At 54.4% G+C, this 27,551-nt stretch overlaps 1 protein-coding gene across 1 annotated transcript; it reads left to right on the top strand.

Annotated features, from left to right (window-relative positions):
• Window positions 1-1,369: 1,369 nt before the first annotated feature.
• Window positions 1,370-27,545, top strand: LOC133355987 (plasmanylethanolamine desaturase 1-like). The gene is made up of 6 exons (XM_061573456.1): window positions 1,370-1,563; window positions 8,025-8,144; window positions 11,668-11,759; window positions 17,636-17,780; window positions 20,700-20,912; window positions 21,748-27,545. The coding sequence occupies exons 1-6, from the start codon at window positions 1,404-1,406 to the stop codon at window positions 21,867-21,869; spliced, it is 852 nt and encodes a 283-aa protein (XP_061429440.1). The 5' UTR covers window positions 1,370-1,403; the 3' UTR covers window positions 21,870-27,545.
• The last annotated feature ends 6 nt before the right edge of the window (window positions 27,546-27,551 follow it).

Below are 27,551 nucleotides of genomic sequence, written 5' to 3'. Positions count from 1 at the left end.
TCACCTCTTCATGATTATTAATGTTGGGGGCTGTTCGATGTGTAGTGACGTCACCTGCTCATGATTATTAATGAGGGGGGGGTGCTACATGTGGAGTGACGTCACCCGCTCATGATTATTAATGAGGGGGGGTGCTACATGTGGAGTAACGTCACCCGCTCGTGATTATTAATGAGGGGGGGGGGTGCTACATGTGGAGTGACGTCACCCGCTCGTGATTATTAATGAGGGGCGGTCCATGTGGTGGACGTCACCTGTTCATGATGATTATTAATGAGGGGGGCTGGCCGACGTGGAGTGACGTCACGCGCGGGACACACAGACATTTTTGGCTCATTGTATTTTTTTTCGGTAAAGTCACCGTAGGTTAAAAATATAATAAATGGAAACAACTAAATTAACTAACGACCTTTTGGGCGCAACACAAGCGTCCTTCAGGTGAGGACAACGTAGCGAAAGCACCACAACCGCTTAAGTGTGTCTAAGAGCTGGCTGTGACGAGGAGTTATTATATAGTAGCGGGGGGTGGAGGAGGGGAAGGGGGGCATGGTGAGTGTGAGGGTGGGCTGTGGACTGGGAGGCAACGCTGTGAGGAACGGGGAGGGCGCTGGGAGGCAACGCGTGGAGCTCAAACTGAAGCCTGAAGCAATAGCAAAGGCTGCTTAATCTGAGCTTTCTTATCTACTTCCGCCCCCTGCATCACAAAGCTTCAGTTTGAGCTCCACGCGTTGCCTCCCAGCGCCCTCCCCGTTCCTCACAGCGTTGCCTCCCAGTGCACAGCCCGCCCACACACTCACCATGGCCCCTCCCCTCCTCCATCCCCCGCCACTATATAATAACTCCTCGTCACAGCCAGCTCTTAGACACACTTCAGCGGTTGTGGTGCTTTCGCTACGTTGTCCCCACCTGGAGAAGGACGCTTGTGTTGTGCCCGAAACGTCGTTAGTTAATTTAGTTGTTGTCATTTAATTTATTTTTTTACCTACGTGACTTTACCGAAAAAACCAAAGAGTATGAATCCCTGCAGTCACGAAAGATTCAAATCTAGAATTCATAGTACATTTGTAAGTGAGTTGCTGACCCATTCCTATACTTTGCACTCGTATCGTTTTTTTAATCGTTTGTTGTCGTTGTAACGTTCTGACTCCCCCTCCCCCACCAAAAGAAAATCTATTCTTAAATCTAAATCCTAATTCTAATTTTGAGGGCAGTGGAATGGAATGGTTGGTGATGTCAAAGGCGTCAATCATCGCGGTTGTTTTAGGGTGGGGGCTAAGTGGGGGGGGGGGTTAGGGGGCCCTGTGACGTCACCGGCGTCGTGATTGGTCCGCGTGGAGTGGCGCGATGCCGCCCGCCCCCGTCGCGGCCGCGGCGGCGGCGGCGTCATCGGGCGGGACGCAGCGATGGCGGCGGCTGCGTGTGAGGCACCTCGGGCGCGGGGCTCCATGGCCGAGGAGGACCCCAACCAGAACCAGCCCGAGGAGGAGGCCCGCGAGGAGCGCGCCCCGCGCTGGGGGCCTCAGCACGCGGGGGCGCGCGAGTTGGCGGACCTCTACTCGCCCGGTGAGGCCGCGGCCTGCCAGAGCCGATCTCCCCGGCCTCGCCTAGGCGCCTGCCCGGGATTGGTGGTTGCCCCGGGCGGCGGGTAGCTGCTGGTGTTGGGGGGGGGGGGTGTTGCGGTCTCGGTGTTCGCGCTACGAGCCCGCGGCTCGGGCTCGATCCCCGCTCACGGCCAACAACACCCAGTGACGATTATCTGAACCGGTCCTGGACCTCCCCTAGGTCGACTCGGCCTCGAGTAGCTGGTGAGACAGGCGTGGTGCTGGCCGTGCCGGCCTTCATAGGCGCTACTCGCTAACAGCACTTGCCCCTTCAGTCTGTTCAGGCTACACGGGGGATCTTTGCCTTGTCTGAGTGTTGATGGCTGTCAAATAGATGGAGTTGGCTCGCTGATGAGCTCCAAACTTGTCGATATCCAGTGTTCATGGTGCCCAGCAGAAGAGGGTCGTGCATCAGAGTTGTTGTACTGTGCTTCTATGCTTCTGGTTGGGTGCTCTCCGGTTTATAAACACTCAGCATTGGCCAAACATGCCCATTGTAGCAGGAGATAAGTGGAAAGGGATCCTGAGACTCTGTGAGGCTCTCCTTGGTAACTCGTTTAAATATCAATCTGCTCCCTCGCCCGTTCCCCCCGCCGTCACCAACCCGCGCTGACCGGCGTGGTGAAGTATGGCCACAATCCCCGCGCTCGCTGCCGCCAGCCTGTAGCCGGGGGGGGGGGGGGTGTGTAGTTGGCCGATGCCCGGTTAGAGCGAAACGTAGCCTTGCATATCTCTGAAGTGTTTATGGCTTTCAGAGAGCCAGTGCTTATCGGCAAATAGTGGCGATAAGGATGTCTACTTGTGATTGCTCACACACACGCGGAGCGGAAGGGAAGCGCTACTGTGTTGTGAGCCACAGGCGGGCAATCGAATGTGATCTCGGTGGTAGTTCTGCGACGTCCACTTCTCTGGGCCGTTCTCTCAATGGCACGGGGTGACGCTGCACTCACCGCTCTGCGAGGTTTCTGACTTGGGTTCGTCTCATGACATCACAGCCGGGATATTGTTTGGTGGGGAGAAGGACACAACGTGTACTACGGTCGCGTTATGTGTCGGTCAGAGCAAGATTTTGTGTTGCATAAACGGTGGCGACGTCACGCCCTTCTGTGTCACGCGTATGCAGCCGAGGTGGCTATGGGATGTTAACTCCCTCGCCTGGTATACAGGAGGTCGTGTGTTCAATCCCGAGCCTGACGCCTGATGTATGTTTGGAGCTTTAATGTTTTCCCCGTGGTCGCGTGAATGTTTACGGTTTTTCCCTCCATGTTTAGAAACATGCTCTTGGACTATTTGGCTGCTGCTATACATTTCCACATGAGCCACTAAGTTGATCGATAATTTGTGATAGCCAGGTCGGTTCTGAAAAGCATCTACATAGCTCAGTGGGCCTCACCCGGTAAAATAAAAAAATTGTTTAAAACTAGTTCATGGTGTGTAATGGTGAGTTGATGTTGAGATATTTTATCTTTTTACACGGTCCCAAACACCATGCAGCCAGCAACAAACAGTACATGAAGGTGTCATAGGTTACGGTTAATACGCCCCGTCAATTGAGCTCGGCAATTCTAAGAGCTTGGGAAAAGAGACGGTGGGAGGCGCATTGTAAGTTGAGCAGCGCGAGCGACGGAGCGCAGTGAGAAGTGTAAGTGACCCCCCCCCCCCCGTGTGGCGAGTGAGAGAGTGGGAGAGTTTGTGGTGAGTGAGTTGTTGTTGCGACCTCCAGTGTGGCGAGGGAATGGGTGGGTGAGTGTGGGGTGACTTCCCGTGTGGTGAGTGAGAGAGTTTGTGCGTGAGTGTTGTTGTGACCTCCAGTGTGGTGAGTAAGTGGGTGAGTGTGTTGTTGTTGTGACCTCCAGTGTGGTGAGTAAGTGGGTGAGTGTGTTGTTGTTGTGACCTCTAGTGTGGTGAGTAAGTGGGTGAGTGTGTTGTTGTTGTGACCTCCAGTGTGGTGAGTAAGTGGGTGAGTGTGTTGTTGTTGTGACCTCCAGTGTGGTGAGTAAGTGGGTGAGTGTGTTGTTGTTGTGACCTCCAGTGTGGTGAGTAAGTGGGTGAGTGTGTTGTTGTTGTGACCTCTAGTGTGGTGAGTAAGTGGGTGAGTGTGTTGTTGTTGTGACCTCCAGTGTGGTGAGTAAGTGGGTGAGTGTGTTGTTGTTGTGACCTCCAGTGTGGTGAGTAAGTGGGTGAGTGTGTTGTTGTTGTGACCTCTAGTGTGGTGAGTAAGTGGGTGAGTGTGTTGTTGTTGTGACCTCCAGTGTGGTGAGTAAGTGGGTGAGTGTGTTGTTGTTGTGACCTCTAGTGTGGTGAGTAAGTGGGTGAGTGTGTTGTTGTTGTGACCTCCAGTGTGGTGAGTAAGTGGGTGAGTGTGTTGTTGTTGTGACCTCTAGTGTGGTGAGTAAGTGGGTGAGTGTGTTGTTGTTGTGACCTCCAGTTTGGTGAGTAAGTGGGTGAGTGTGTTGTTGTTGTGACCTCCAGTGTGGTGAGTAAGTGGGTGGATGGATGGGAGAGTTTGAGGTGAGTGAGTTGTTGTGACCTGCAGTGTGGTGGTTGAACACTGTGGATGAGACGACACGGTCAGTCTGGTAGACTCACTATAGCTGGAGGAATCGGTGAGTGAACCTCATGAGAACAGGAACTATGGTAGTAGCGTCAGAAGAGTGATACAGAGGTGGCTGACAGCTGGCGATCAAGTGACAGGTGCATTTCGGAGTATCTGGATGATCAATAAATTTTACTTATTAACTGTGACTAATCCGACCGGTAATATGTACTGCATAATCTCAGATGAACATAATCCATTGTATGTTGATTAACTGTGACTAATCCAACCGTTAATATGTACTGCACACTCTCAGATTAACAATCAATTGTTATTTATATGATTACATTCACACCCTGCAGATCTTCGCACCTGATAGGCTCACAGTGATGACGTAACTTTACTCTATTTAAGACCGGAAACAGGAAGACTTGTTCACAATTCTAGCAAATCGCCTGATGAAGCTGGTTCTTGTAATCGCCAGCGAAACGTCGTACTCAAATTGTAAATGTCGTGGGTTTACCCTCCAACACACAAGCGGTGTGCTGAAGGAGTTAGTAACTGATTGGCTGTGTCGGGTGGTGGTGGATTAACGACACGTAGTTCTGCGCTCTAACACAAAACTATTTCTTTATGAGTAATATCGGTCGTGAAAGCCTACTACATGTTATTCCTATAAACATGACTGCTGTATGTTGATTTCTGTCCAATACAATTATGTAAGGGAACTGCTGGCTCCACCCATAGGCGTGTTACGTATTCGCACAAAATGATGGGTATTGATTGACGTGTTGACGTGAGAGCTGGAGATGAAAAGTGGCTGCCGCGGAGTGTTGCTGATTAGGAAATTAAAGCATTTCACAAACTGTCTGCGTGGCAGGTGGTGCTTACTGCGTGCAACTTTCAAAATGCAATCTTTGCTCTAAAAGTCTGACGTGTAAGAGAGCCGTTAGCATGGATTGTAATTACCCTGCAAGTCAAGCTTACAACGTCACCTGGAATGTGCTCGATCTCACACTGAGGCACGGCTGAACCTGGCACTAGAGCAGTGCATTGTGGTATCAGTCCGTGAAGAGGTGTGCATGTTACCCTGTGTCCTCCGGAAGTGGGGTGAATTATAATTGTGATTACAGTGGTATCGTTATGTCACATTGCAATTACATTGTGATTGCAATTCATGACTAATTATACATTTATAATTTACACCAATTCTGGTTTCCCCATGAATAAGAGGTTTGAGACTTAATGAAGCTTTCTTGGGTAAAGGACGTTATATTGGTTCCAAGTGCCCTACTGGTAACGCTCATAAACTGGCATTCTCTCTTTTACAAGCAGATGACCGCAATCATCTCCATCACCACGACCGTTACCATCATAACCATCATCGCTACCAATCTCGCCGTCATAATGACCACAATCGTCACAACCAGCATCATCTCCATCACCCCATCAGTAACTTTCGTTATCATCAAAATCACCATCGCAACTGCACAATAACCACAATGTCCACCACTGTAACTCATCATCACCAAAGACAAAGATCCCCCGTATAGCCTGAACGGACTTTTGGGGCAAGTGCTGTTAGCGAGCACCTATGAAGGCCGGCGCGGCACACAAGGGGGTGGGGGGCCAGCACCACGCCCAGCCGCCTTTGTCTCCCCAGTGGCCATGTTTACACACCGCACCAGATACTCGTTTGAGGCGTTGTCGACCTGGGGAGGCCCAGGACCGGTGCAGATAATCGTCACCGGTGTTGGCCGCGAGCGGGAATCGAACTCGGGCCGCCGGGTTTGTAGCGCAGTGACCGCGACCACTACCGCTCCCCACCACCACCACCACCACCACCGCCGCCGTCGTCACCGCCGCTGCTGCTCAACTTCCCTCCTTGAGGGCAGCTGAAGCGGTCGTCACGTAGGCACCGGCTGGCGGGATCGCCGGGTGTGGCGCAGGGCAGGGTGCGGTCCATCGTGACTCCGGTGTCAAGAATTCTGCCGAACTTTTTTATTTTTCACAAGCTGGGGGGGTAACCGGAGTTGCCGCTTCATCTATGAGACTCCCACCGCCACCCCCGCCACACCGCCTCATTCCCCACCCCAAAGCCCTGACCGCCACCACTCCCTTCGTAAATATTATAAATATTGAAGAGTGCAGCCATCAGCAGCCATCAGCAGCCTCAACTGCCAGCATGATCGCCGTCACCACAACTAATGATAATCACCACAATCACCATCATCACCACAATCACCGTCATCACCACACCTGTCGTCACCACGATAACTATTGCCATGACAAAAAATAATTACCACGGTAATGATCACCATCATCATCACATTTATCACCATCACCACAACCATCACAATTAACTGACGAAAGTAATTGGCTCAACCACATGTCAATGTGAACTTACTCTACGTCAACATCGGCCATATGAGGAAGAAGGTGACAGCCAAGTGTCTTGTAATCTCCTGCATGTTACACATCTGCAGGAGCTTGCAAAATACATAGTGGCGTTGCATTGTAATACATTGTGTTTGTTCATGATAAGCATTGCAGGACATGTAAAGGGTACGCCTTTTGGCGTCATCTGGTCCAACACCAATGGAGACTAGGCTCTAGGAAAAGCTGTCTCGGGTGTGGACCAATCAACTTCAAGGACAGTGCATATCATTATCAGAGTTGTTTATTTTTGTTTGCATTTTGACTGCTTGTGTTGTGGTTATTGCAAACATAATGCCTTGTATAAAGGTGTCAGTTTTTGTACTAGTTGAAAGGGTAAAAAACTATCACTATGTAAAGGGTGCTTGCTTAAATGCCTTGGCAACTCAAAGCCCTTTACATAACCTCTCACCTGAACCATTCCAGTGCGCTGCTGCAGTTCACCTGGGGGGGGCCCAGTGGCAGCTGTCCCTGTGTGGCACAAGGTGTACGCAGCACCGGCTGGCAGCTGGGCAATGTTTGCCATGTAGTGTGTGTGTCGTTTTGTGGTGTCGTGGATTGCTACGTTGGGGGCCTCCTCCCGTACACAGGTGTGGATGAGTGTGATGCTGTATCGTATTATGGGGAGTGGTAGTTTAGTGGTTAGCGCTACGCTGCGCTATGCACCCGGCGACCCGAGTTCGATTCCCACCAACGGCCACCAACACCGCTGACGATTATCTGAACCAGTCCTGGGCCTCCCCTTGGTCGTCTCGGCCTCAAATGAGTCCCTGGTGCGGTGTGTAAACATCACCCTTGGGGAGTCGAAGGCGGCCGGGCATGGAGTTGGCCACCCTCCCCCTTGTGCATACTTTGTCAGCCTTCATAGGTGCTCGCTAATAGCACTTGCCCCTACGGTCTGTCAAGGCTATACGGGGGATCTTTGTTTTCGTTTGTATTATGTTGTAATCTGTGCCATTGTATTGTCATGTATGTGTAGTGTAATAGCGCCGGCTGGTGGACAGCAGCGGCAACTGCGGTGGACAGACAGCACACACGCCGGTGGGGGCGTGCGTGGGGTGTGGGCAGAGGGGCAACTGGGGTAAGGGTCACGGAGGGCCCCGTCTGGAGGCCTACTGGAGCCTGCTGGCGGGTTCGAGACGGGAGGCGCGGTCAGGGCTGAGCCAGGCCGTGCTGGCCTTTATAGGTGCTCGCTAACAGCACTTGCCCCAACAGTCTGTTAAGGCTATATGGGGGATCTTTGTCTGGAGTGGGTGAGCGTGGTGACTTATTGCAATGCAATTAATGTGTTGTATTGCAGTGGATTGCGATGTGTTATATGCGCCACTTTGCATTTTGACCACAATTGTATTGGCTGTATTGAAACGCATTGCACATTGTTGCATTGTACCGTAGCGCGCTGCCTGGTGCTGTCGTGTGTTGCTTTACAATGCCACGCCTTTCGTCTGCAGGTAAGCGTCTGCAGGAGTGGGTGAGCGTGATGCTGTGTGCCATCCTCGTCATTTTCAACGGTTACCACCTCGTCGTTAACTTCAGCGTCGACCACGTTCACTACATCCTCATCGCCATCGGTAAACTGCCCCCCCCCCCCCCCACCACGCACTTTCACCTCCGCTTGTGACGAGGGCTGCGAGTCGATTAACCGTAAGTAAAAAAAGGAACGGAATCGATTACCGGTTCCCAAATATCGCAAAATCGCTAACGATAGTAACCAGTTAAAATGTGGCTACCAAAACTCGTCACAAACATTGCCGTTCGCCGAGATTATATAATAAACAATATAAATAAGCAAGGAAATTCGCTTCCTTTGCATATCTATTCCTTCATCAACAAAAACCCAACCAATATTTTTTTACACATCCCATCAGCGCATGGTCTTGCTCTTCACCGCATGCGTTCAAACCGCACGGCGCGTTCCGCTGCGGTTGGTCACGTGACGACCCGTGACAGGCCACGGAGCGACGGCCCGGCTCCAACCCGCTCCGAGCCATTGCTGCTCATTTCCTGTTAACAGTCCTGCGGAGCCAGTGGTGGAGTATCCACTTTCGTAAGGTAGGGGGGGGGAAGTCTGTCCATAGGACAAGCGCTGCTGATTTGGTACCACAAAATGATACTCGTTTTAACTGCCCCCCGGGGGGATGATGCATCAACGCGTACGTAAACACAACCTACAGACCTTCGCCAATCCACTGCTGAATGGAGACGGAGGCTCGTTTGACCGTGCCTCACCGCTTCCGGTCGATAAATAAACCGAGATGATCAAGTTTTACACGTTCTTTGTTGTTTGCGCTTATCGATAACGGCCAAAAGTCAATACAACACATGCGGCTGGTGACCTCTGGTGATACTGGAAGTTACACGTGGAGTTTGCTCTGTCTGGTCATCTGGGTGAGAGGTCATCTTGTTGCTTTGATGTTTGGAGGTGGGGTGGTTGGGGGTAGGCAGGGAGGGGGAGGGGCAGGGGGGGCTGCGCAGTATTTTAACTGTAGCACCGGCGATTGAGCACTGTTCCTTATTGCTGCAGGTTGTGCACTAATCATTCACGACTCTTGGCTGTTATCGAGCACCTGTGAAAGTCGGGACGGTGCACAAGGGTGTGGGTGGCCAGTAACATGCCCGGCTGCCTTTGTCTACCAAGTGGCGATGTTTACACACCAGCTACTCATTTGAGGCCAAGTCTTAGGGGAGGCCCATGACGAGTTCAAATATTCGTCACTTTGATTGGTGGAAAACCAACCACCGTCGGGTTGGGCTGCCCACCACTCACATTGTCATTGGCTGCTCACGTTTGGGCTACGCCCATTTCAAACCCCTTATAAGCAGCTTGCCTTGGAAGTTAACCCCCCTTTTCCTGAAGACGACCGCTTGTGTTGCGATCGAAGCGTCGTAGTTTTTTGTTATTTTCTTTGAACCTATCTACGTGACTTTACCGAAAGACCCAAGAATATCTGTTACATCTTTGATATTAGTGCTGTTTGTTGCTGGCAGCTTCATGGCCTTCTGGGCCTGCGCTCAGCAACCGTGTACAAAAACACAATTGCCATATTTTGGTGTAACGGTTCGGTTCAAGAATCACTGACGGTTAGATTGGAGAAGGTAACAGGATGATTGATCACAGGAAAACACAGGAAGTGTAGCTCCGCTAGAATCTGGCCATGCGCTGCTCTGGTGGCGAGATGTTATCTCCCTCGGCTGGTGCGCAGAAGGGTGTGGGTTCGATCCCAACTCTGACGCCTGCTGCATATTTGGAGTTTGCATGTCTCTCTCCCCCCGTAGTACCCTGAATTTTTCTCCAGGTCTTCCGGTTTTGCCTCCGCATTTAGAATCAGCATGCGTTCAGAGTATTTGGCTGTAATACATTTCCACATGATAAGCCACTCTGTTCAGCTATCATGTATGATAGCCAGGTCGCTTCTGAAATAAGTAATATTTAAAAATACTTTTTTTAAAAACACGCTTTAATGAAATGTACTGTAATCATAATGGAAAAACTCCACGACTCCAGGAAGTGGCCCCGAAGCTTGCCGTGACGTAAGGGACCGTGGTGATTTACAGCCAACGTTAGTTGAGCGTGGACAATTAGACCCAAGCCGAAACATAACATATAAAAAAGATGGTTTAAAAAGAGTTTAAAAAAAATGATAGAGTATATTATTGTCATCAGTATTACATAATTATACCAAGTTTGCAGTCGATAGCACATTGGGAAGTGGGTTAAAATTGAGATACAAAATTTCAGGATACGACAACAACAATAGACAGAGTTAGTTAATATAAAGCGTGTAAAAAGATTGTTTAAATATATATGTGTTATTTTTTATGATAGAATATAGTATTGTCATCAGTAAGACATAAGTATACGATGTTTGCAGTCGATAGCACATTGGGAAGTGGGTTAAAATTGAGTTACAAGATTTGAGGATACAACAACAACAGACAGAGTGAGTTAAATAAAAGTGTGTAAAAAAAAGCTCCATAGCTCAGTGGGCCTTACCCGGTGAAATAAAAGTGTAGTACCGCCTGCTGGCTTGGTCCGAGTGCCTTGCATCTTCTCTCTCGCTCGTTTTTGTTCGACCCAGCCTTAGGGGTCGGGTACAGCGCATTGTTATCATCCAACCGTTTCCACCCCCAGCACGCCACATCCAGTATTGCCGCTCTCGATCTCACTATGGCTGTGGCTACTGCTAGTGACATGCCACCCACTCCGGTTGTTACCAGCGAGCCCGGAAAATACTCGTTGAGAAATGACGCCACAACCGCAGAGAGAAGTTGTCCTGCAGCAGTAGCAAACTAACTTTACGCTTTTTAAAAAAATTTTTAGCAGGTAAGGTGCACTCAGCTATTTAGAAATTTTGTCAGAAGCGACCTGGACATGACGAATGATAGCGCAACGAAGTGGCTCATCACGTGGACATCTATAGCAGCAGCCAAATACTCTGAACCATCGACCCCACAGCCGCTGCTGTGCAAAAAACAATCCCGGGAGCTATCTTGAGGGGGAGGCAGGAGGATATCTGACAAGCTCAGCGGAGGTGGGAGGCTACGCGTGAATGCATTGTCTTGAGTAGTGAATTTTTATTGGTATTGATAAAAAAAACGGGGACTTTCGACGTTACCCCGGGAACACGCACAGATTTCCCAGGACACCAAGTTGCCTTGCTCAACGCGAGGATGATCCTGGGGCAAGCCAGGGCAGCTGGCAATCCCTACCCAGCCACAGGTCGCCTCGGCTTAACAGGACTGGACCCGTAATAACTGTTTAATTCAGCCGTCCTGCTGTTTACAACGCCTCCTGCCGTACCGAGGGATTTGTTTTATATGAGGAGACGTTTTGGACAATCGGCCCTCCGCCTTTATCTTGAGGGCCAGAGCGTCACTTATGGAGGCGTTGAGTTGTTTGGTACATTTGAATGTTTTGTCAGTTGCTTATTAGGCCGGTGGCGCGACACGTGGGGCTCAACGGTTGCCGTGACGACGGTGCCGCGGAATTGCCGTTGCCGTGTCGACGGTGCCGCCGTTTTGCCGTTGCCGTGACGACGGTGCCGCCGTTTTGCCGTTGCCGTGACGACGGTGCCACCGTTTTTTCCATTGCAGTGGCCGGGACGGTGACGGCCGACTTCCTGTCGGGTCTGGTGCACTGGGGAGCCGACACGTGGGGCTCCGTGGACATGCCGATCTTCGGAAAGGTACAAAGACAAAGGTCCCCTGTATAATCTTAATGGGCCGTTAAGGCAAGTGCACTTTATGAGCACCTACGAAGGCTGGCACAGCGTGCACCTAATTAGTTCGCAGTGTCGCCAGCAGCATGTCCGAACCCACCTTTGTCTCCACAGTGCTGTTGTTCACACACTGCACCAGGTACTGCTTTAAGGCTGAGTTGACCTAAGGGGAGGCCCATTACCACTCGGATGTTCGTCACCGATGTTGGCCACGAGTGCGAGTCGAACTTGAGTCGTTGTTCAGCCAGTGGAAATGGGCTCTTATCTCTGTTTACTTATTTACGATTCAACTTGTCTACCCAGGAAACCCTCGCTGAGTCGTCTCTGGAGGTTACTGCCAAGGAGCCTAGTGCCGAGATTGTTCGCAGTCGGGCGAGATGTTGCTGCTGCGTGTGAATCCCAATTGAGTAATGTGCAGATAATCATTTCGCCATTGCGATGTGCCCTTTGTGTGTTCTGTTAAACTGTGGGAGAAAACTCGGAGACCCCAGAGGAATGGGGACAACATACAAACTCCACTCAGAACCCAGCAGCTTCTGGCTCTGTTGCCACTACGCCACCGTCTGAGCCGACGCGGCACACGAGGGGGTGGGTGGCGAGCACCAAGCCCAGTTGCTTTTGTCTCCCTCCTCACCCCCTCCCCCATTGGGGATGTATGCACACCTCTCGTGGTACTCTTTTAAGACTGAGTGGCTCTCGGGGAAGCTCAGGACTGGTTGTGATATCAATCGCTAATGATGGTATCCGCGGCAGGGTATCAAACCCGGGTCTGCAAAGTCTCATAGTGCAGCATGAGGGAGTGAGGCAGGGCTGGAGGGAGTGAGGCAGGGCTGGAGGAAGGGAGGGAGGCGGTCGATACGGGTGTCGCCGTGACCTCTACACCTTCTGCTCACTCACTCGAGGTTTATTGGCGGTCGCCGGGCCGACAGAAGTCTATTTAACGACATCGTGCCCTCGGGGTGGTGCACTGCTCTCTCGCGGGTGAACTTGGACGACCTCGCGAGGCAGTGACGCGGCGTAGCCGCAGCAGAGGTCCACGGTTCAACTCCAGCGGCGGCCCTGGCTAGTACTGCGGCGGTGACGTAACGGCCACGGTGGATGTTAAAGATTCCCTGACGTCGTCGCAAGAACGGGGACAAGTTAGACAAATTGAAAGCAAAACTAAAACTATTTTTATTTTACCAGGCAAGGCCCACTGAGCTATTATCGCTCTTTTTCAGAAGCGACCTGGCTGCCATAGATGATAGCTCAACGAAGTGGCTCATCACGTGGGCATTTATTGCAGCTAAATACTCTAAACTCACGTTGACTCTAAATGTGGAGGGAAAAACCAGAGGACCTGGAGAAAATTCCACGTGACCACGGAGAGAGAGAGAAACGCAAACTCCAAATAGACAGCAGGCGTCAAGGTGGGGATCGGGATGGAACCCATGACCTCCTGCACACCAGGCGAGGTAGTTAATATCTCGCCACCGTGGCGCCCCGCACATTTACACCGCACGCTATTCAGTTGCGATTGCAGCAGCAGCAGCAGCAGCCATGGCCCCCTTCAACCAAAACTTGGCAAGGACCCTCCTGAAAAAGTCTTTGGACCCCGGTGAGGCTTTGCTGGGTAAAACAAACGTTTACAACAATAATAATACAAACTTAAGGGACTTGCTTATTTACACTGCTCCACCCTCCACACCTCCACCGCTGTACCACAATGGGTGGCGTCCGTGCGTGTGCTGTATGTGCTGTGCGTGTGTGTACGTGCATGTTTGCACGTGCCTCTGTCAATATTTAAGCGGTGGTGGGGGAGGAGGAGATGACCTGTGGCTTAGAGGTCATCAGAGCGCCAGAGGCGCCGCGCTCCGTCCGCTGAGATCTCAGATTTCAAATCTTGCGGTTCGAGCCGCCCACCCAGAGTGATGAAACCGGTTCGCCAAGTGCACGCGAGTTGATGGCCTGCTTCGTTGATGGTCACAGTCCGGTCGCCAAAAGTAGGTTTAGTTCCTCCGATTGCTCGCAAACGCCACTGCTGGTGCTGGGCTCGCCACGGGAGGGAGCTCCTCTTGCCCAGTGGGAACCCCGGACCCAGCAGTGGTCCACAATGAGATTATTGAGATGAATCTGCTGCTATAAATATAAATGTGTGTCTCAATGACAATCCGCTTGGTTGAGGTATAGTTTGTGGGTAGCCAGGTCGCTTCTGAACAATAAGTTAATACCTCGGTGGGCTTTGCCTGCCAGGATGGGGATGGTTTAGTTGTATTTGTTTGTGTTTGGGTGACTTTGTTTACCTTGTTGTAGTTTGCACTACGACCACCGTGTGTTTTGTAACTGTTGTTGTCGTCGCGTTCTGACTCCGTGCCTCCTACTGGACATCCGTGAAAAAAAGATCTTTATAGCTCATCACATTGCTCCTGCAGTAGAGCGTGAACATTCTGATTCTTGTTCATTGATGTTCCAGGTGGTCCGCGGGCTGTGATGGCCGTGCAGGTTGATCAAGACAATAATGACAATAGTTTGTTTCGGACATTAGGCAATATTCTTATCGTGATATTTAATTTGTAAAAAGTGAGGTTAAACTCCCCTGATTTAGCTACCCCAACCCTAACATATAAATGCCCTCCCAGAAAACAAAAAACAAAACCTATCGTTGCATTTAAATATATATGTTGTTATTTTCCGGTAATGTGAATCATTTTGTGTGAGTGGCATTTATATAGAGATGAAGTGAATGCGTTTTGTCAGTAAGGGTGGGGGGGGGGCTGGGTGGTCCACGGAAATGTTTGCATGCGCTGAGTGGACTGCGGGATAGAGGGGCATCCTCTAGGGGGGCTCCACAGGAGGTGTGAACCTCCTCTGGGGGGGGGGGGGGCTCCACAGGAGCTGTGAACTCCTCTGGGGGGGGGGGCTCCACAGGAGCTGTGAACTCCTCTGGGGGGGTGGGTGGGGGGGGGGGCTCCACAGGAGCTGTGAACTCCTCTGGGGGGGGGGGGCTCCACAGGAGTTGTGAACTCCTCTGGGGGGGGGGGGCTCCACAGGAGCTGTGAACTCCTCTGGGGGGGTGGGTGGGGGGGGGGGGCTCCACAGGAGCTGTGAACTCCTCTGGGGGGGGGGGGGGCTCCACAGGAGCTGTGAACTCCTCTGGGGGGGGGGGGGCTCCACAGGAGCTGTGAACTCCTCTGGGGGGGGGGGGGCTCCACAGGAGCTGTGAACTCCTCTGGGGGGGGGGGGCTCCACAGGAGCTGTGAACTCCTCTGGGGGGGGGGGCTCCACAGGAGCTGTGAACTCCTCTGGGGGGGGGGGCTCCACAGGAGTTGTGAACTCCTCTGGGGGGTGTGGTGGGGGGGGGGGGCTCCACAGGAGCTGTGGACCTCCTCTGGGGGGGGGGGGGCTCCACAGGAGCTGTGGACCTCCTCTGGGGGGGGGGGGGCTCCACAGGAGCTGTAGACCTCCTCTGGGGGGGGGGGGGCTCCACAGGAGCTGTGGACCTCCTCTGGGTGGGTGGGTGGGGGGGGGGGGCTCCACAGGAGTTGTGAACCTCCTCTGGGTGGGTGGGTGGGGGCGGGGGGCTCCACAGGAGCTGTGGACCTCCTCTGGGGGGGGGGGGGGCTCCACAGGAGCTGTGAACCTCCTCTGGGGGGGGGGGGCTCCACAGGAGCTGTGAACCTCCTCTGGGTGGGGGGGCTCCACAGGAGCTGTGAACCTCCTTTGGGGGGGGGGGCTCCACAGGAGCTGTGGACCTCCTCTGGGGGGGGGGGGGGCTCCACAGGAGCTGTGGACCTCCTCTGGGTGGGTGGGTGGGGGGGGGGGGCTCCACAGGAGTTGTGAACCTCCTCTGGGTGGGTGGGTGGGGGCGGGGGGCTCCACAGGAGCTGTGGACCTCCTCTGGGGGGGGGGGGGCTCCACAGGAGCTGTGAACCTCCTCTGGGGGGGGGGGGCTCCACAGGAGCTGTGAACCTCCTCTGGGTGGGGGGGCTCCACAGGAGCTGTGAACCTCCTTTGGGGGGGGGGGCTCCACAGGAGCTGTGGACCTCCTCTGGGGGGGGGGGGGCTCCACAGGAGCTGTGGACCTCCTCTGGGTGGGTGGGTGGGGGGGGGGGGGGCTCCACAGGAGCTGTGGACCTCCTCTGGGGGGGGGGGGGGGCTCCACAGGAGTTGTGAACCTCCTCTGGGTGGGGGGGGGGGGCTCCACAGGAGCTGTGAACCTCCTCTGGGGGGGGGGGGGGCTCCACAGGAGCTGTGAACCTCCTCTGGGGGGGGGGCTCCACAGGAGCTGTGAACCTCCTCTGGGTGGGGGGGCTCCACAGGAGCTGTGAACCTCCTTTGGGGGGGGGGGGGGCTCCACAGGAGCTGTGAACTCCTCTGGGGGGGGGGGGGGGCTCCACAGGAGTTGTGAACTCCTCTGGGGGGGTGGGGGGGGGCTCCACAGGAGCTGTGGACCTCTGGGTGGGTGGGTGGGGGGGGGGGCTCCACAGGAGTTGTGAACCTCCTCTGGGTGGGTGGGTGGGGGGGGGGGGCTCCACAGGAGCTGTGGACCTCCTCTGGGGGGGGGGGGGCTCCACAGGAGTTGTGAACTTCCTCTGGGTGGGGGGGGGGGGCTCCACAGGAGTTGTGAACCTCCTCTGGGGGGGGGGGGCTCCACAGGAGCTGTGGACCTCCTCTGGGTGGGGGGGGGGGGCTCCACAGGAGCTGTGGACCTCCTCTGGGGGGGGGGGGCTCCACAGGAGCTGTGGACCTCCTCTGGGGGGGGGGGCTCCACAGGAGCTGTGGACCTCCTCTGGGTGGGGGGGCTCCACAGGAGTTGTGAACCTCCTCTGGGTGGGGGGGGGGGGCTCCACAGGAGTTGTGAACTCCTTTGGGGGGGGGTGGGCTCCACAGGAGCTGTGAACTCCTCTGGGGGGTATTTTCCGGCTTGCCCTTCCACGCTGGTCGGTACGTGTTGGAATAGGTCAGGGGGTATCGACACTTTACCCCACATCGTGTTCTGATTGCAGGCTGGGTGGACAGAGATAGTTGCGGTGGGGCGGGCGGGCGGGAGGGATGGGATGGACGGGGATGTAAGAGAATTGCGCCTTCGCCTGCGGTGCTGGGTGGTTTGGTGTCGACTGGGTGGCGGCTGCGATGCGTGACCAGTGTGCTCACCGTGACACCGGGGGTGCCGCAGTGGCTCGGAGATGTCATCTCTCGCACCCGCTATGCAGGAGGTTGCGCGTTTGATCGCTGCCCTGACGCCTGCTGTATATGTGGAGTTTGCACGTCTCCCTCTCACCCCATGGTAGCGTGGAACCAACATCACGCGTTTAGACTTTGGCTGCTATAAACGTGCACGTGATGATGAGACACTTTGTTGAGCTCTCGTTTGTGGCCGGGTCGCTACCGAAAAAGGGCTACATAGCTCATAGGGCCTTAACCTGGTCAAATAAAATGTAAAATGTTGAATGAGTTTAATAGTTTAAACTCCACCGCGGGCAGCAGCAGCAGCTTCCGTCACTGGTGACCACAGCGCAAAAAAAAGAAAGTTTTTAACCATTAAACCGTCGTCGTTGTCGTTGTTGTTGCGGTTGTTGTGGTTGTTGTGGTCGTTGTGGTCGTTGTTGTCGTTATTGTTGTGGTTGTTGTGGTCGTTGTTGTGGTTATTGTTGTGGTTGTTTCGGTTGTTATTGTCGTGGTTATTGTCATAATTGTGGTTGTTGTTGTGGTTGTATTTGTTATGGTTGTAGTGGTCGTGGTTGTGTTTGTTGTCGTCATTGTTTTTGTGGTTGTTGTAGTGTTGTAGTGGTTGTTGTCGTTGCCTTTGTGGGTGTTATTGCCATTGTGGTTGTTGCCATTGTGGTTGTTGTTGCGGTGAGCAGGCGTTCATCCGGCCGTTCCGCGAGCACCACATCGACCCGACCGCCATCACGCGCCACGACCTGGTGGAGACCAACGGGGACAACTGCCTCGCCACGCTGCTGCCGCTCTCCCACATGGCCTACAAGTTCCACACCCTGTCCCCCGGTGCGTCCCCCACGCACGCACAGCCACGCACGCACAGCCACGCACGCACAGCCACGCACGCACAGCCACGCACGCACAGCCACGCACCCCGAAGGCGGCCACCGGATCGTCGCGCGCTGCTTTCACGCGCGCTTGTGTGCCCGTCTGGAACGCTCTTCCTTCTGATATGAGGAAGCCACAGGGAGCCATGCACTTTTAAATTATCATCATCAAGGATTCACAAACTCATCATTTACTTCCCCCCCCCCGCACCTCCAATTTGCACGGTTGGCTGCGTACAGTGCGATATAAGTTTAACATACGTACATTCCCCGTAAAGACTGAACAGACTGTTGGGGCAAGTGCCGTCAGGCCAGTAGCAACACCGGTGAAGGCCGGTACGGCACACGACGGGGCGGGTGGCCAGCACCACGTCGCGCCGGGTACTTGTTTGAGGCTGAGTAGACCTCGGGGAGGATCGGGACCACTTCACATATTCGTCACAGATGTTGTCCTGTGGGTGGGAATAGAACTCGGGTCGCCGGGTTCATAGTGCAATGTGCTAACCACTGCGCCGCCACTCCCTTTTTGCATAACTCCATGTTCTAAAACTATAAAGGATAAACTTTTTATTTTACCAGGTAAGGCCTACTGAGCTATAAAACTTTTTTTCAGAAGCGACCTGGCCACAAATTATAGCTCAACAAAGTGGCTTGTCGTGTGGAATTTAAAGCAGCATCCAAATACTCTAAACACGTGATGATGTTGATTCCAAATGTGGAGAGGAAAAACCGGTGGACCCGGAGAAAAATCCACGCGACCACAGGGAGAGAGAGACACCGCAAACTCCAAATGTACAGCAGCAGGCGTCAGGGTCGAGATAGAACCCTTGACCTCCTGCGTACCAGGCGAGGGAGTCAACATCTCGCCACCGCAGCACCCATCGTTTGATGCCGAGTTGAGGCCCCCAGGACCTGTTGAGACATTTGCTGTCACCGGTGGTGGCTGTGAGCGGGAATCGAACTCGGGTGGCCCGGTTCGTAGTGCAGTGCCTTCATAACCGCCGTGCCCACGTTGCTCTCGTTCGTTCGCTTGGCTCTGATTTTGGGTGCAAACGAAAATAAAACAAAATCACGAGCATGAGAAATCGATTTCCGTTGCAAGGCACCGTAGCCGAGCCAAATTGCCTGCGGTGCGTTGCCAGTTGAGAAGCCACCACGCAATCACACAAAGACAAAAGATCCCCAGTATAGACTCAACAGGTTGTTGGGGCAAGTGCTATTAGCGAGTAGCACCTATGACGGCCGGCATGGCACACGAGGGGGTGGGCGGCCAGCACCACGCCCCACCGCCCTTTTCTCCCCAGTAACGATGTTTTACACATCGCACCAGGTATTTTTTTTAGGCTAAGTCCACCTAGGGGAGGCGCAGGATTGGTTCAGATATTCGCCACTGTTATTGGTCGTGGACAGGAATGAAAGAACTCGGGTCATCGGGTTCGTAGTGCAGTGCGCTAACCGCTGCGCCACTGCTCCCACACAACTATACACACAACTGCACACACATGCACACAGAAGCAGTTATTTGTTTTCCTGAACATAACGTTTGATAAACTGTCAGCGCCTCTAACAAACGTCCACATAGGTCTTCTTGGTTCTTTCGGTAAAGTCACGTAGAAGGGAAATAATAAAATAATAAAAATAAATATAATAAAATAATTCTCAGGACGTTTCGGCCACAACGCAAGCAGCCGTCCTCTGTTCGACAGACCTGTTCTTCACATGAGGACGGCTGCTTGCGTTGTGGCCGAAACGTCGTGAGAATTATTTTATTGTGTTTTATTTTTATTATTTTATTATTCCCCTAGTACGTGACTTTACCGAAAGAACCAAGAAGATGAATCCCTGCAGTCACGAAGACTTTAAATCGAAATTGAAGTCCATATAGGTGTTGACGATTGCGTGTGGCTATAAAAAAAAAGTATAGGGGTGGCCGGGGGGAAGGGGTGGTGAGGTGTTAATTGCCTTGCCTGGTGTACAGGACGTCATGCGTTCGATCCCGACCCTGTCGCCTGTATGGTTGGAGTTTGCGGTGTCTCTCCCCGTATTCGCGTGGATTTTTCTCCGAGTCCTCCGATTCTTCCCCTCCACATTTAGAATCAACGTTACACGTCTGGAGTATTCGGCCACTGTAAATTCCCACGCGATAAGCACCACTTCGTTGGGCCACCATTTGTGATTGCCAGGTCGCTTCTGAAGTAGAGCTACATAGCTCGGTGGGCCTTATGTGTTAGAATAATAGACATGCAGTTTTGTTTAATGTGAAGGTACTGATACGTGAGGGATGTGGAGTGCCGCGATGGACCGTTTCTCTTGCCTGGGTCTGGGTTATTATCGCGCTGGCCAGGGGATCGGTGAGCAAAGTAACAAGAAGAGTAATTTATTCTCGAATTCGGTGAAACAACAAAAAACCTCGACTTCAAGAGCCGCAGTGCCTGTGATGGATACGAGAGGGGGTGGTCCTTCGTAAATAACGTGACTAAGCGGTCCTCAAAGAGCGATCGCATACGGCTCCGGGCTGTGGCGTTCCAAGTCCTGTAGCGCTTTTAAATTGCAAACATTTTTTCCTCGTGGCGTTCAGTTGGCGCTCACACTGTTTTAAATTTAACACTTAGTCTGTGCTGCTCTGCAGTTGCCTGGGTGAAAAGTGGGCTAAGTGTTGCCCAGTCCTGGCGAGCTGTCTCTCTACAAACTTAGTCGGCTGACGGACCGTACGACCGTACGACCGTACGTGCGTGAGCCGGGACCACGTCCTACGGTTAGCCCCACGCTGTCCGCAGCTTCCTCGGGAACCGAAACGTAAGCGGCCGTCTTCGAGACTCGAGGATCGTATCGCCAGCGCCCGGCGTTCTCGACTCACCCCCCCCTCCCCCCTCCACAGAGGCGGTGCATGAGACATACGCGTGGGAGTGCTACGTGTTTGCGCTGGCCGTGTTCGTCACGCTCACCAACCAGATCCACAAGTGGTCCCACACCTACTTCGGGCTGCCGCGCTGGGTCACCGCGCTGCAGGCGGCGCACATCGTCCTGCCGCGCCGCCACCACCGCGTGCACCACGTGGCGCCGCACGAGACCTACTTCTGCATCACGACCGGTGGGCGGCGCACCCCGGCACTTCGCCGCCGCCACCACCGCCGCTGTCACCACCGCTACCACCACCGCTGTCACCACCACCACCACCGCTGTCACCACCGCCACCACCACCGCTGTCACCACCACCACCACCGCTGTCACCACCGCCACCACCACCGCTGTCACCACCGCCACCACCACTGTCACCACCACCACCACCACCGCTGTCACCACCGCCACCACCACCGCCGCTGTCACCACCGCTGTCGCAATCACCGCCGCCACCACCGCCGCCACCGCCGTCAACCGCCATTGTCCCCACCACCACCACCGCTGCTGTCACCACCGCCGCCACCGCCATTATCACCGCCATCACCACCGCTGCTGTCACTACCGCCGCCACCACCGCCGCCACCGCCATTATCACCGCCATCACCACCGCCAATGTCCCCACCACCACCACCGCTGCTGTCACCACCGCCACCACCACCACCGCTGCCACCGCCATTATCACCATCACCACCACCGCCATTGTCCCCACCACCGCTGCTGTCACCACCGCCACCGCTGCCACCGCCATTATCACCGCCATCACCACCGCCACTGTCGCCACCGCCGTTGCAATCACCGCCGCCACCACCACCGCCTTCACCGCCATTATCACCGCCATCATCACCGCCATTGTCCCCACCACCACCGCTGCCACCGCCGCCACGCATACCCCTGCTGCATCGTCACCGTCGGAGATCTGCGCACCACGACCTTGTGCGAGCCAGACCACTCCTGCCCTCATCGCCCGCCCCCCACACCCCCTGCCCCCCCTGCCCCCCCTGCCCCCCCTGCCCCCCCTGCCCCAGGCTGGCTGAACTACCCCCTGGAGTTTCTGGGCTTCTGGGCGAGGCTAGAGAGACTCATTGAGATGGTGACGGGCGAGAAGCCGCGTGCGGACGACTTGAAGTGGACACAGAAGGTCAAGTAGCCTCAGCCTCTGTGGTGGACTCGCCCACCCGCTCGTCCGCCCGCTCGCCCGTTCGTCCCTCCGTCTATCGGCTTCCAGGTCGTCCCAGGCTCCACGGCTCATCTGGACACGAGCCCCCCCCGCTCCCCCAAAAAAAACAATCGCCTTGCACCTCGTCGTGAAGAGTGGGTGGCGGGGGGGGGCAGGAAGAGTGGCGGGGGGGGGGAGATGCGACGGAGAGACGGCAGCCGAGTGAACTCCAGAGAGGGTGCGAGCGAGCGCGCTGTAAGTGTGCACCTAGCCTGGCACAAGCGCTGCGACGACGTCTCCCGTCACGTAGCGCCGAATGTCGGCTGTTTTTGTTGTGTAGAGCACGTGTGAGTGAGGGTGGTGTAATAGTGTGTGTTGGTGGCGGTCGTGCGTTAGGTGTGCATGTGTGGGTATGTGTGGGTATGGGTGTGCAAGGGTGTTGCCGGAGATTGTGTGAGTGTGGGGAGCGGTGGCGCAGTGGGTTAGCGCTGCACTGCGCCGTGAACCCAGCGATTCATGTTCAATTCCCCGACCACACGGACATGGGTGGCGATCATCGGAACCGCTGCTGGCACCCTCTCATAGGTCGACTCAGCATGAATACTAGGGAGACAAAGGCGGATCGGCGTGGTTCCGGCCACACCACCTCTTTGTACACCAAGCTTGCCTTCGTAGGTGCTGCTCGCTAACAGCACTTACTCCAACAGCCTGTGGAGGCTGCACGGGTGATCTTTGTCTATGCGTGTGGGGAGATGCTAAATGCACTTTCCCCAGCAGTCTGTACGGCTATTGGGGCTTTTTTGTCTTTGTGGTGGAGGAAGGGGGGGGGGCGGCGGTGGTGGTGGTGTTGTTGTGTTGTGTACTGTTCTCGGTAGTGGTGGTGGTGGCGTTGTTGTTGTGTTGTGTGCTATTCTCGGTAGTGGTGGTGGTTGGAGGTAGACGGCGTGGTGGTCGCGGTGAAGCCGGCGATGGATTTGGTCGACCCACCTCCGCCGCTCGTGATGTGGGGAGGTAACTCATCCAGCAGCGGAGCGACGGGGGGAGGGGGCGGGGGGTGATCACACAATGCACAATTTGTGAGCGACGGGCGATGGTGTGAGATGCACACACAGAGGGTCTTTAACATCAACTTTGCTTTGTCTCGCACGCTTGGGTAGTGTCGGGGACCGTGGGGTGAGCCAATGAGACGGTCGTTTGGTTCAGTCAGAGGAGACTGTGCAGGTGTCTTGCCAGATCATGAATTAAGGTGTTCCGGAGAGTAAGGCGCACCTAATAAAGTTATGCACACACGTACGTACACATTATACGTGCACACACATGTACACACACACATACGTACAGCAGTGACGTGCGGTGAGATCAATGGCTGGGGAGGCACTGGCTTGTGTCAGAGCCAGATTTGCACACTGAGGGAGGCGTGGCCTCATGGAGTGAGGCAGATGTGATAGCTGCCTCCCCTGGTACTTTTTCATTGCAGTTTCATGACGAGACCAGCGAGCCTAAATATCCAAATACACAAACGTGCAATAAATTACCTGGAGTATGGAAGGCGAGGAGATGAAATGAAGGGGTCTACAAACAATACATTGGTGACATACTGAGATAGTGACAGGGACGCGCTTATTGACCGCGCTCCATCCAGTTACTGAGGGGTTGCGCAATCGGAGGGGAGGCTGAGCTCGTCGCTGCCTCACCTCTCGTCTCTTCCTGTATTTGCAGCGGAGCTCCGCAAATTTGGCGATTTCGACTATAAAAATTATTGGAATCGTACAGAGATGACATTTATAACACAGATCAGTGGAAAAATCTTAATATTTATTTTATTTAATTATTCTTTTTTTTCACTTTTCGTAACAGCTGTTTTCATTGGAGTATGACATGTGAGGCTCTGCCTCCCCTGCCTCCTCTGCCTCCCCTACCGCACTTCCCTGATATGTACACACACACGTACACACGTACGCACACGTACACGTATGCACACGTACGCACACACGTACACACGTACACACGTACACACGTACGCACACGTACACACGCACGTACGCACGTACACACGTACGCACACGTACACACGCACGTACGCACGTACACGCACACGCGTGTACACGCGTATACACACGCACGTATACACACGCACGTACACACGTACACACATATACACACGTACGCACACCGAGCGGACGATGGGATTCTCGCCCAACTTCGACTTCAACAAAGTGGCGTGGGAATCTAGGGAACGCCGTACATTCAACCAGACGACATTCAACCAGACGACATTCTAACCAGATGACATACAACGAGTCTATATACAACGAGTCTATATACAACGAGTCTATATACGTGCAGTCAGTCAGAGGTGAGGGTTCCTGGGAAATCCAGAGCAGGTGGCAATCCTGGGTGAGTGATGGAGCGATACACCACCGGGGCGTGTAACGGACGACGCTGCGTGTTCACGTGGCGGCGCGGTGTGCAGAGGAGCGCTGTTGATTTCGCGGGGGCCCGCGCTGATTGCCACTTGTAGTGGAGGGGGGGACTGGGGGGGGAGGGGGGCGACTGGGGGGGAGGGGGGGGGACCGAGTGGTTGCCGAAAGAGCCGGCGGGCGTCTCTGCCCAAATCGCTTGACACAGTCGCAGGAGACGCAGATTTAAATAACTCGCTCGGCGATCGGATTAGCGCTGCGGTGGCAGCGGTAGCAGATTACGCAGCAAGATGGGAAGGAGTGGAGGGAGAGATGGAGAGGGGGGGGGGGCACAAAAACCCCAATCAAGCATGTTGCCACGGTACCACTTTACTCTGCCGATGCCTTCCCAGAACAATTCACACACACACACCACCACCACCACCACATCCAGTATATCTCTCACGATGTCTGTGTCGTGGAGGGTGAATCGTTACTGCGACAAGCGTGCGTTGTTTCCCGTGTTCCTGTAGTACGCGCTTTGTCAATGCCTCACATTGCCTGTGGAGACGTCTCCACGCCAGTGGCTGCTGCTGCTGCTAACTCGGCTCGGCTCGGCCAAATTGTCGTTTTGCTTTTCCCCATTTTCCTCTTCAACATGCCCTGCTGTTGGAAGCGCCCCGGCACTCGCGGACGATTATTTTCCAGTTCAAGTGGGGAAAAGCAAATGTGTGATGATGTGTTGTTGTTTTGTTGTTGTTTTTGTTGTTATTTGTTGTTTTTGTTGTTGTGAAGCCATCGGTGGCCGAGGCCCCGAGCTTTGAGAAGCCGGTCCCACCGCAGGCGCCGGCTGGAACCCGGCTTTCGAGCCCAGGATACTGGATCAGCGCTCGGACCTAGCCATTACGAACCCCTTGAGCCATCCAAACAACCACTCTGTGGTACCTATTTTATCCACCCTCTGCGGACGGAAGGGCTGACGCCATCCAATCGTCGGCAGCCTTGATCGATCCACTGCTGGATCGAGGTAAAATACAAACATTGAATATGAAAACCTCTGGGGGATCTCCCTCCCAAGTCCCCCCCCCCCCTAATTCGTACCCACTGCAGTCGGGTGACGGGTCGTGCACCCCGTGAGCACGACGAGACGTGTTGCTGGTCGTGTCGATGTGCACTACCGGAGAGAAACGGCACCCAGTTGTGCTGCTTACACTGCACACGCGCTCGTGTGTGTGTGTGAGCGTGTCGGGGATTATCTGAACCGTTCTTGGGCCTCCCCTAGGTAGACTCAGCCTCAAATGAGTACCTGGTGCGGTGTGTAGTAGTGAACATCTCCACTGGGGAGACAAAGGCGGCCGGGCGTGGCGCTGGCCACCCACCCCCCGTGTACTTCACAGGTGCTCGCTAACAGCACTTTCCCCTAGAGTCTGTCAAGGCTACACGGCGCGGGGTGGGGGGTGGGGGGGGTCTTTATGGGTCGCCAGATGTGACGGGGACAGGTTCGTGTCGGCCACGCGGCATCACGGAGCCGTGAGGAGCGGCGAGTGAGTGGCGAGGCGCGTGCTGTGGGTCTGCTTGTTGATGAAGAGCGTCACTTGGCCTCGAGTCGAGAGCCCATTGCGGTGAGGAGTCGGCGCGCTCTATTGAACCAGTGGCCACCGCATTGAGATTCATTCTCTTGCAATGGGAAAACCTGGCACCGCGTGGTCCAGATGTCTTGTGACTCCCCCCTCCCCCAATTCATTGCCCCTAACATTTTTTCCTTTGCGTATTCATTTCTGTTTTCTAAACCTTCAAGAAAATGTAAAGTTCTAGAGAATGCAGCACCCTGTAGGGAGAGAATGGACCCATTGCCGGCCCCAATCGGATCGCGGAGATGCGATTTCGTCGCACGCTGTCTGCACACAAACACACACACATCCAGAATCGGATGTCGATGTTTATTTGTGTACAGTCCGCCAGCCTGTTGACCGTGCCGAACTTGCGGCGCTCGAGACGAGAGCGCGTTGAAGCACGCAAACTCTGGGACGGATTGCGTTGTGTTGGGCGTCATCAGCAGTCGCGGTGGCTATGAGATGTTGACTACCTCGCCTGGTATGCAGGAGGTCCGTGGGCTCGAACCCGACCCTGACCATTCCTGTGTATTTGGAGTTTGCGTGTTTTTCTCTCTCCCCGTGGTCGCGTGGATTTTTATCTCTCCGGGTTTCCCCCTCCGCATTGAGAATCAACAATCCCGCGTTTCGAGTGTGTTGGCTGCTATCAATGTCCACACGACAAGCCAGTTCACTTCGTCGAACGGTCGTTTTGTGATAGCCTGGTCACTTCTGGAAAAAACAAATCGACATAGCTCAGTGGAGCCTTAACTGGTAATTAAAAACGAATTGGTTTAACAAAACGTGTAAAGAATGCGAGTGGGTTGCCAGCTGTTCTTGCCAGGGCCACTGAGCTGGAGGGAAAAACGCAATAATGTACAAACTGGCATGGCGTGATCATCTTGAGGATGATGATGATGTTGTTGTTGAGCGTGGGGGAGTGTAGAATGGGCCCCGCCTGCTCGCCCCAGCAGCAGATGCCCCCCCTCTACTCGCGCCGAGACCATGCGGGCGAGGTGGCCGTCACGTGGCCGTCACGTGGCGCGCTGCTTCCGTGCCCGACGGGGCCCATTCGCAGTGCGCGCTGGGACAGACGCGAGGCGAATCGAGCGAATCGCCCCGTCGGTAACGAGGTCGCCACGACGGAGGGTCGGGGCGTTGTGTGCTCCCCGAGGTGCCGTGCCGCCTGCTGCCGTGGCCTATGCCAGCTCTTGACACTCACGCGGCGTCTCCCGCAACGCCGCTCGGAGTCCGGGTTGTCGGCGTAAGGCACTACCACTACAACACCAGCTGCGCCTCTCCATAACGATCGTGTTTTATTCCCGTACTATATTAACCCGATGATCCTGTGAGCGTGGTTATCGCGATGCTCGCATGCTACTACCTCCTGTCGTGTTGGACCAGGACCCGTCGCTTGCTCGCGAGCAGCTGGCCGGCAGCTCTCCCACAGCAGCTGCTGCTGACGATGATGGGACACTGACGTGTCGAAACCAGCCCCGAGCTGTGCTGTGAAGCCATGTGGCTGCAGGATGCACTCCAAGAAGCCGTCTGACTGACGGGACGTGTAGGAATCTAATGACGATGTTTCTAATTGTGATGTGTGTGGGGGGGGGGCAACGGATGTTGGAGATGTTCGCGTCGCGTCTGCTTATTTATTTTATGACTCATGTCCAGTACACGTG

The sequence above is a fragment of the Lethenteron reissneri genome, chromosome 52 (assembly GCF_015708825.2).
Source record: "Lethenteron reissneri isolate LAM-NWPU_2019-01 chromosome 52, ASM1570882v1, whole genome shotgun sequence".
Lineage (NCBI taxonomy): Eukaryota > Metazoa > Chordata > Hyperoartia > Petromyzontiformes > Petromyzontidae > Lethenteron > Lethenteron reissneri.
Note: the sequence above shows the minus strand (reverse complement) of the source record. Positions and strands in the feature narration are given on the sequence as shown.

Excerpts from the sequence above, each read along its gene's own strand:
- LOC133355987 (XM_061573456.1), top strand. The coding sequence starts at position 1,404 with ATGGCGGCGGCTGCGTGTGAGGCACCTCGGGCGCGGGGCTCCATGGCC. Across the intron at positions 1,564-8,024 it reads GGCGGACCTCTACTCGCCCG|GTAAGCGTCTGCAGGAGTGG; the intron begins GTGAGGCCGCGG and ends TTTCGTCTGCAG. Across the intron at positions 17,781-20,699 it reads GTTCCACACCCTGTCCCCCG|AGGCGGTGCATGAGACATAC; the intron begins GTGCGTCCCCCA and ends CCCCCTCCACAG.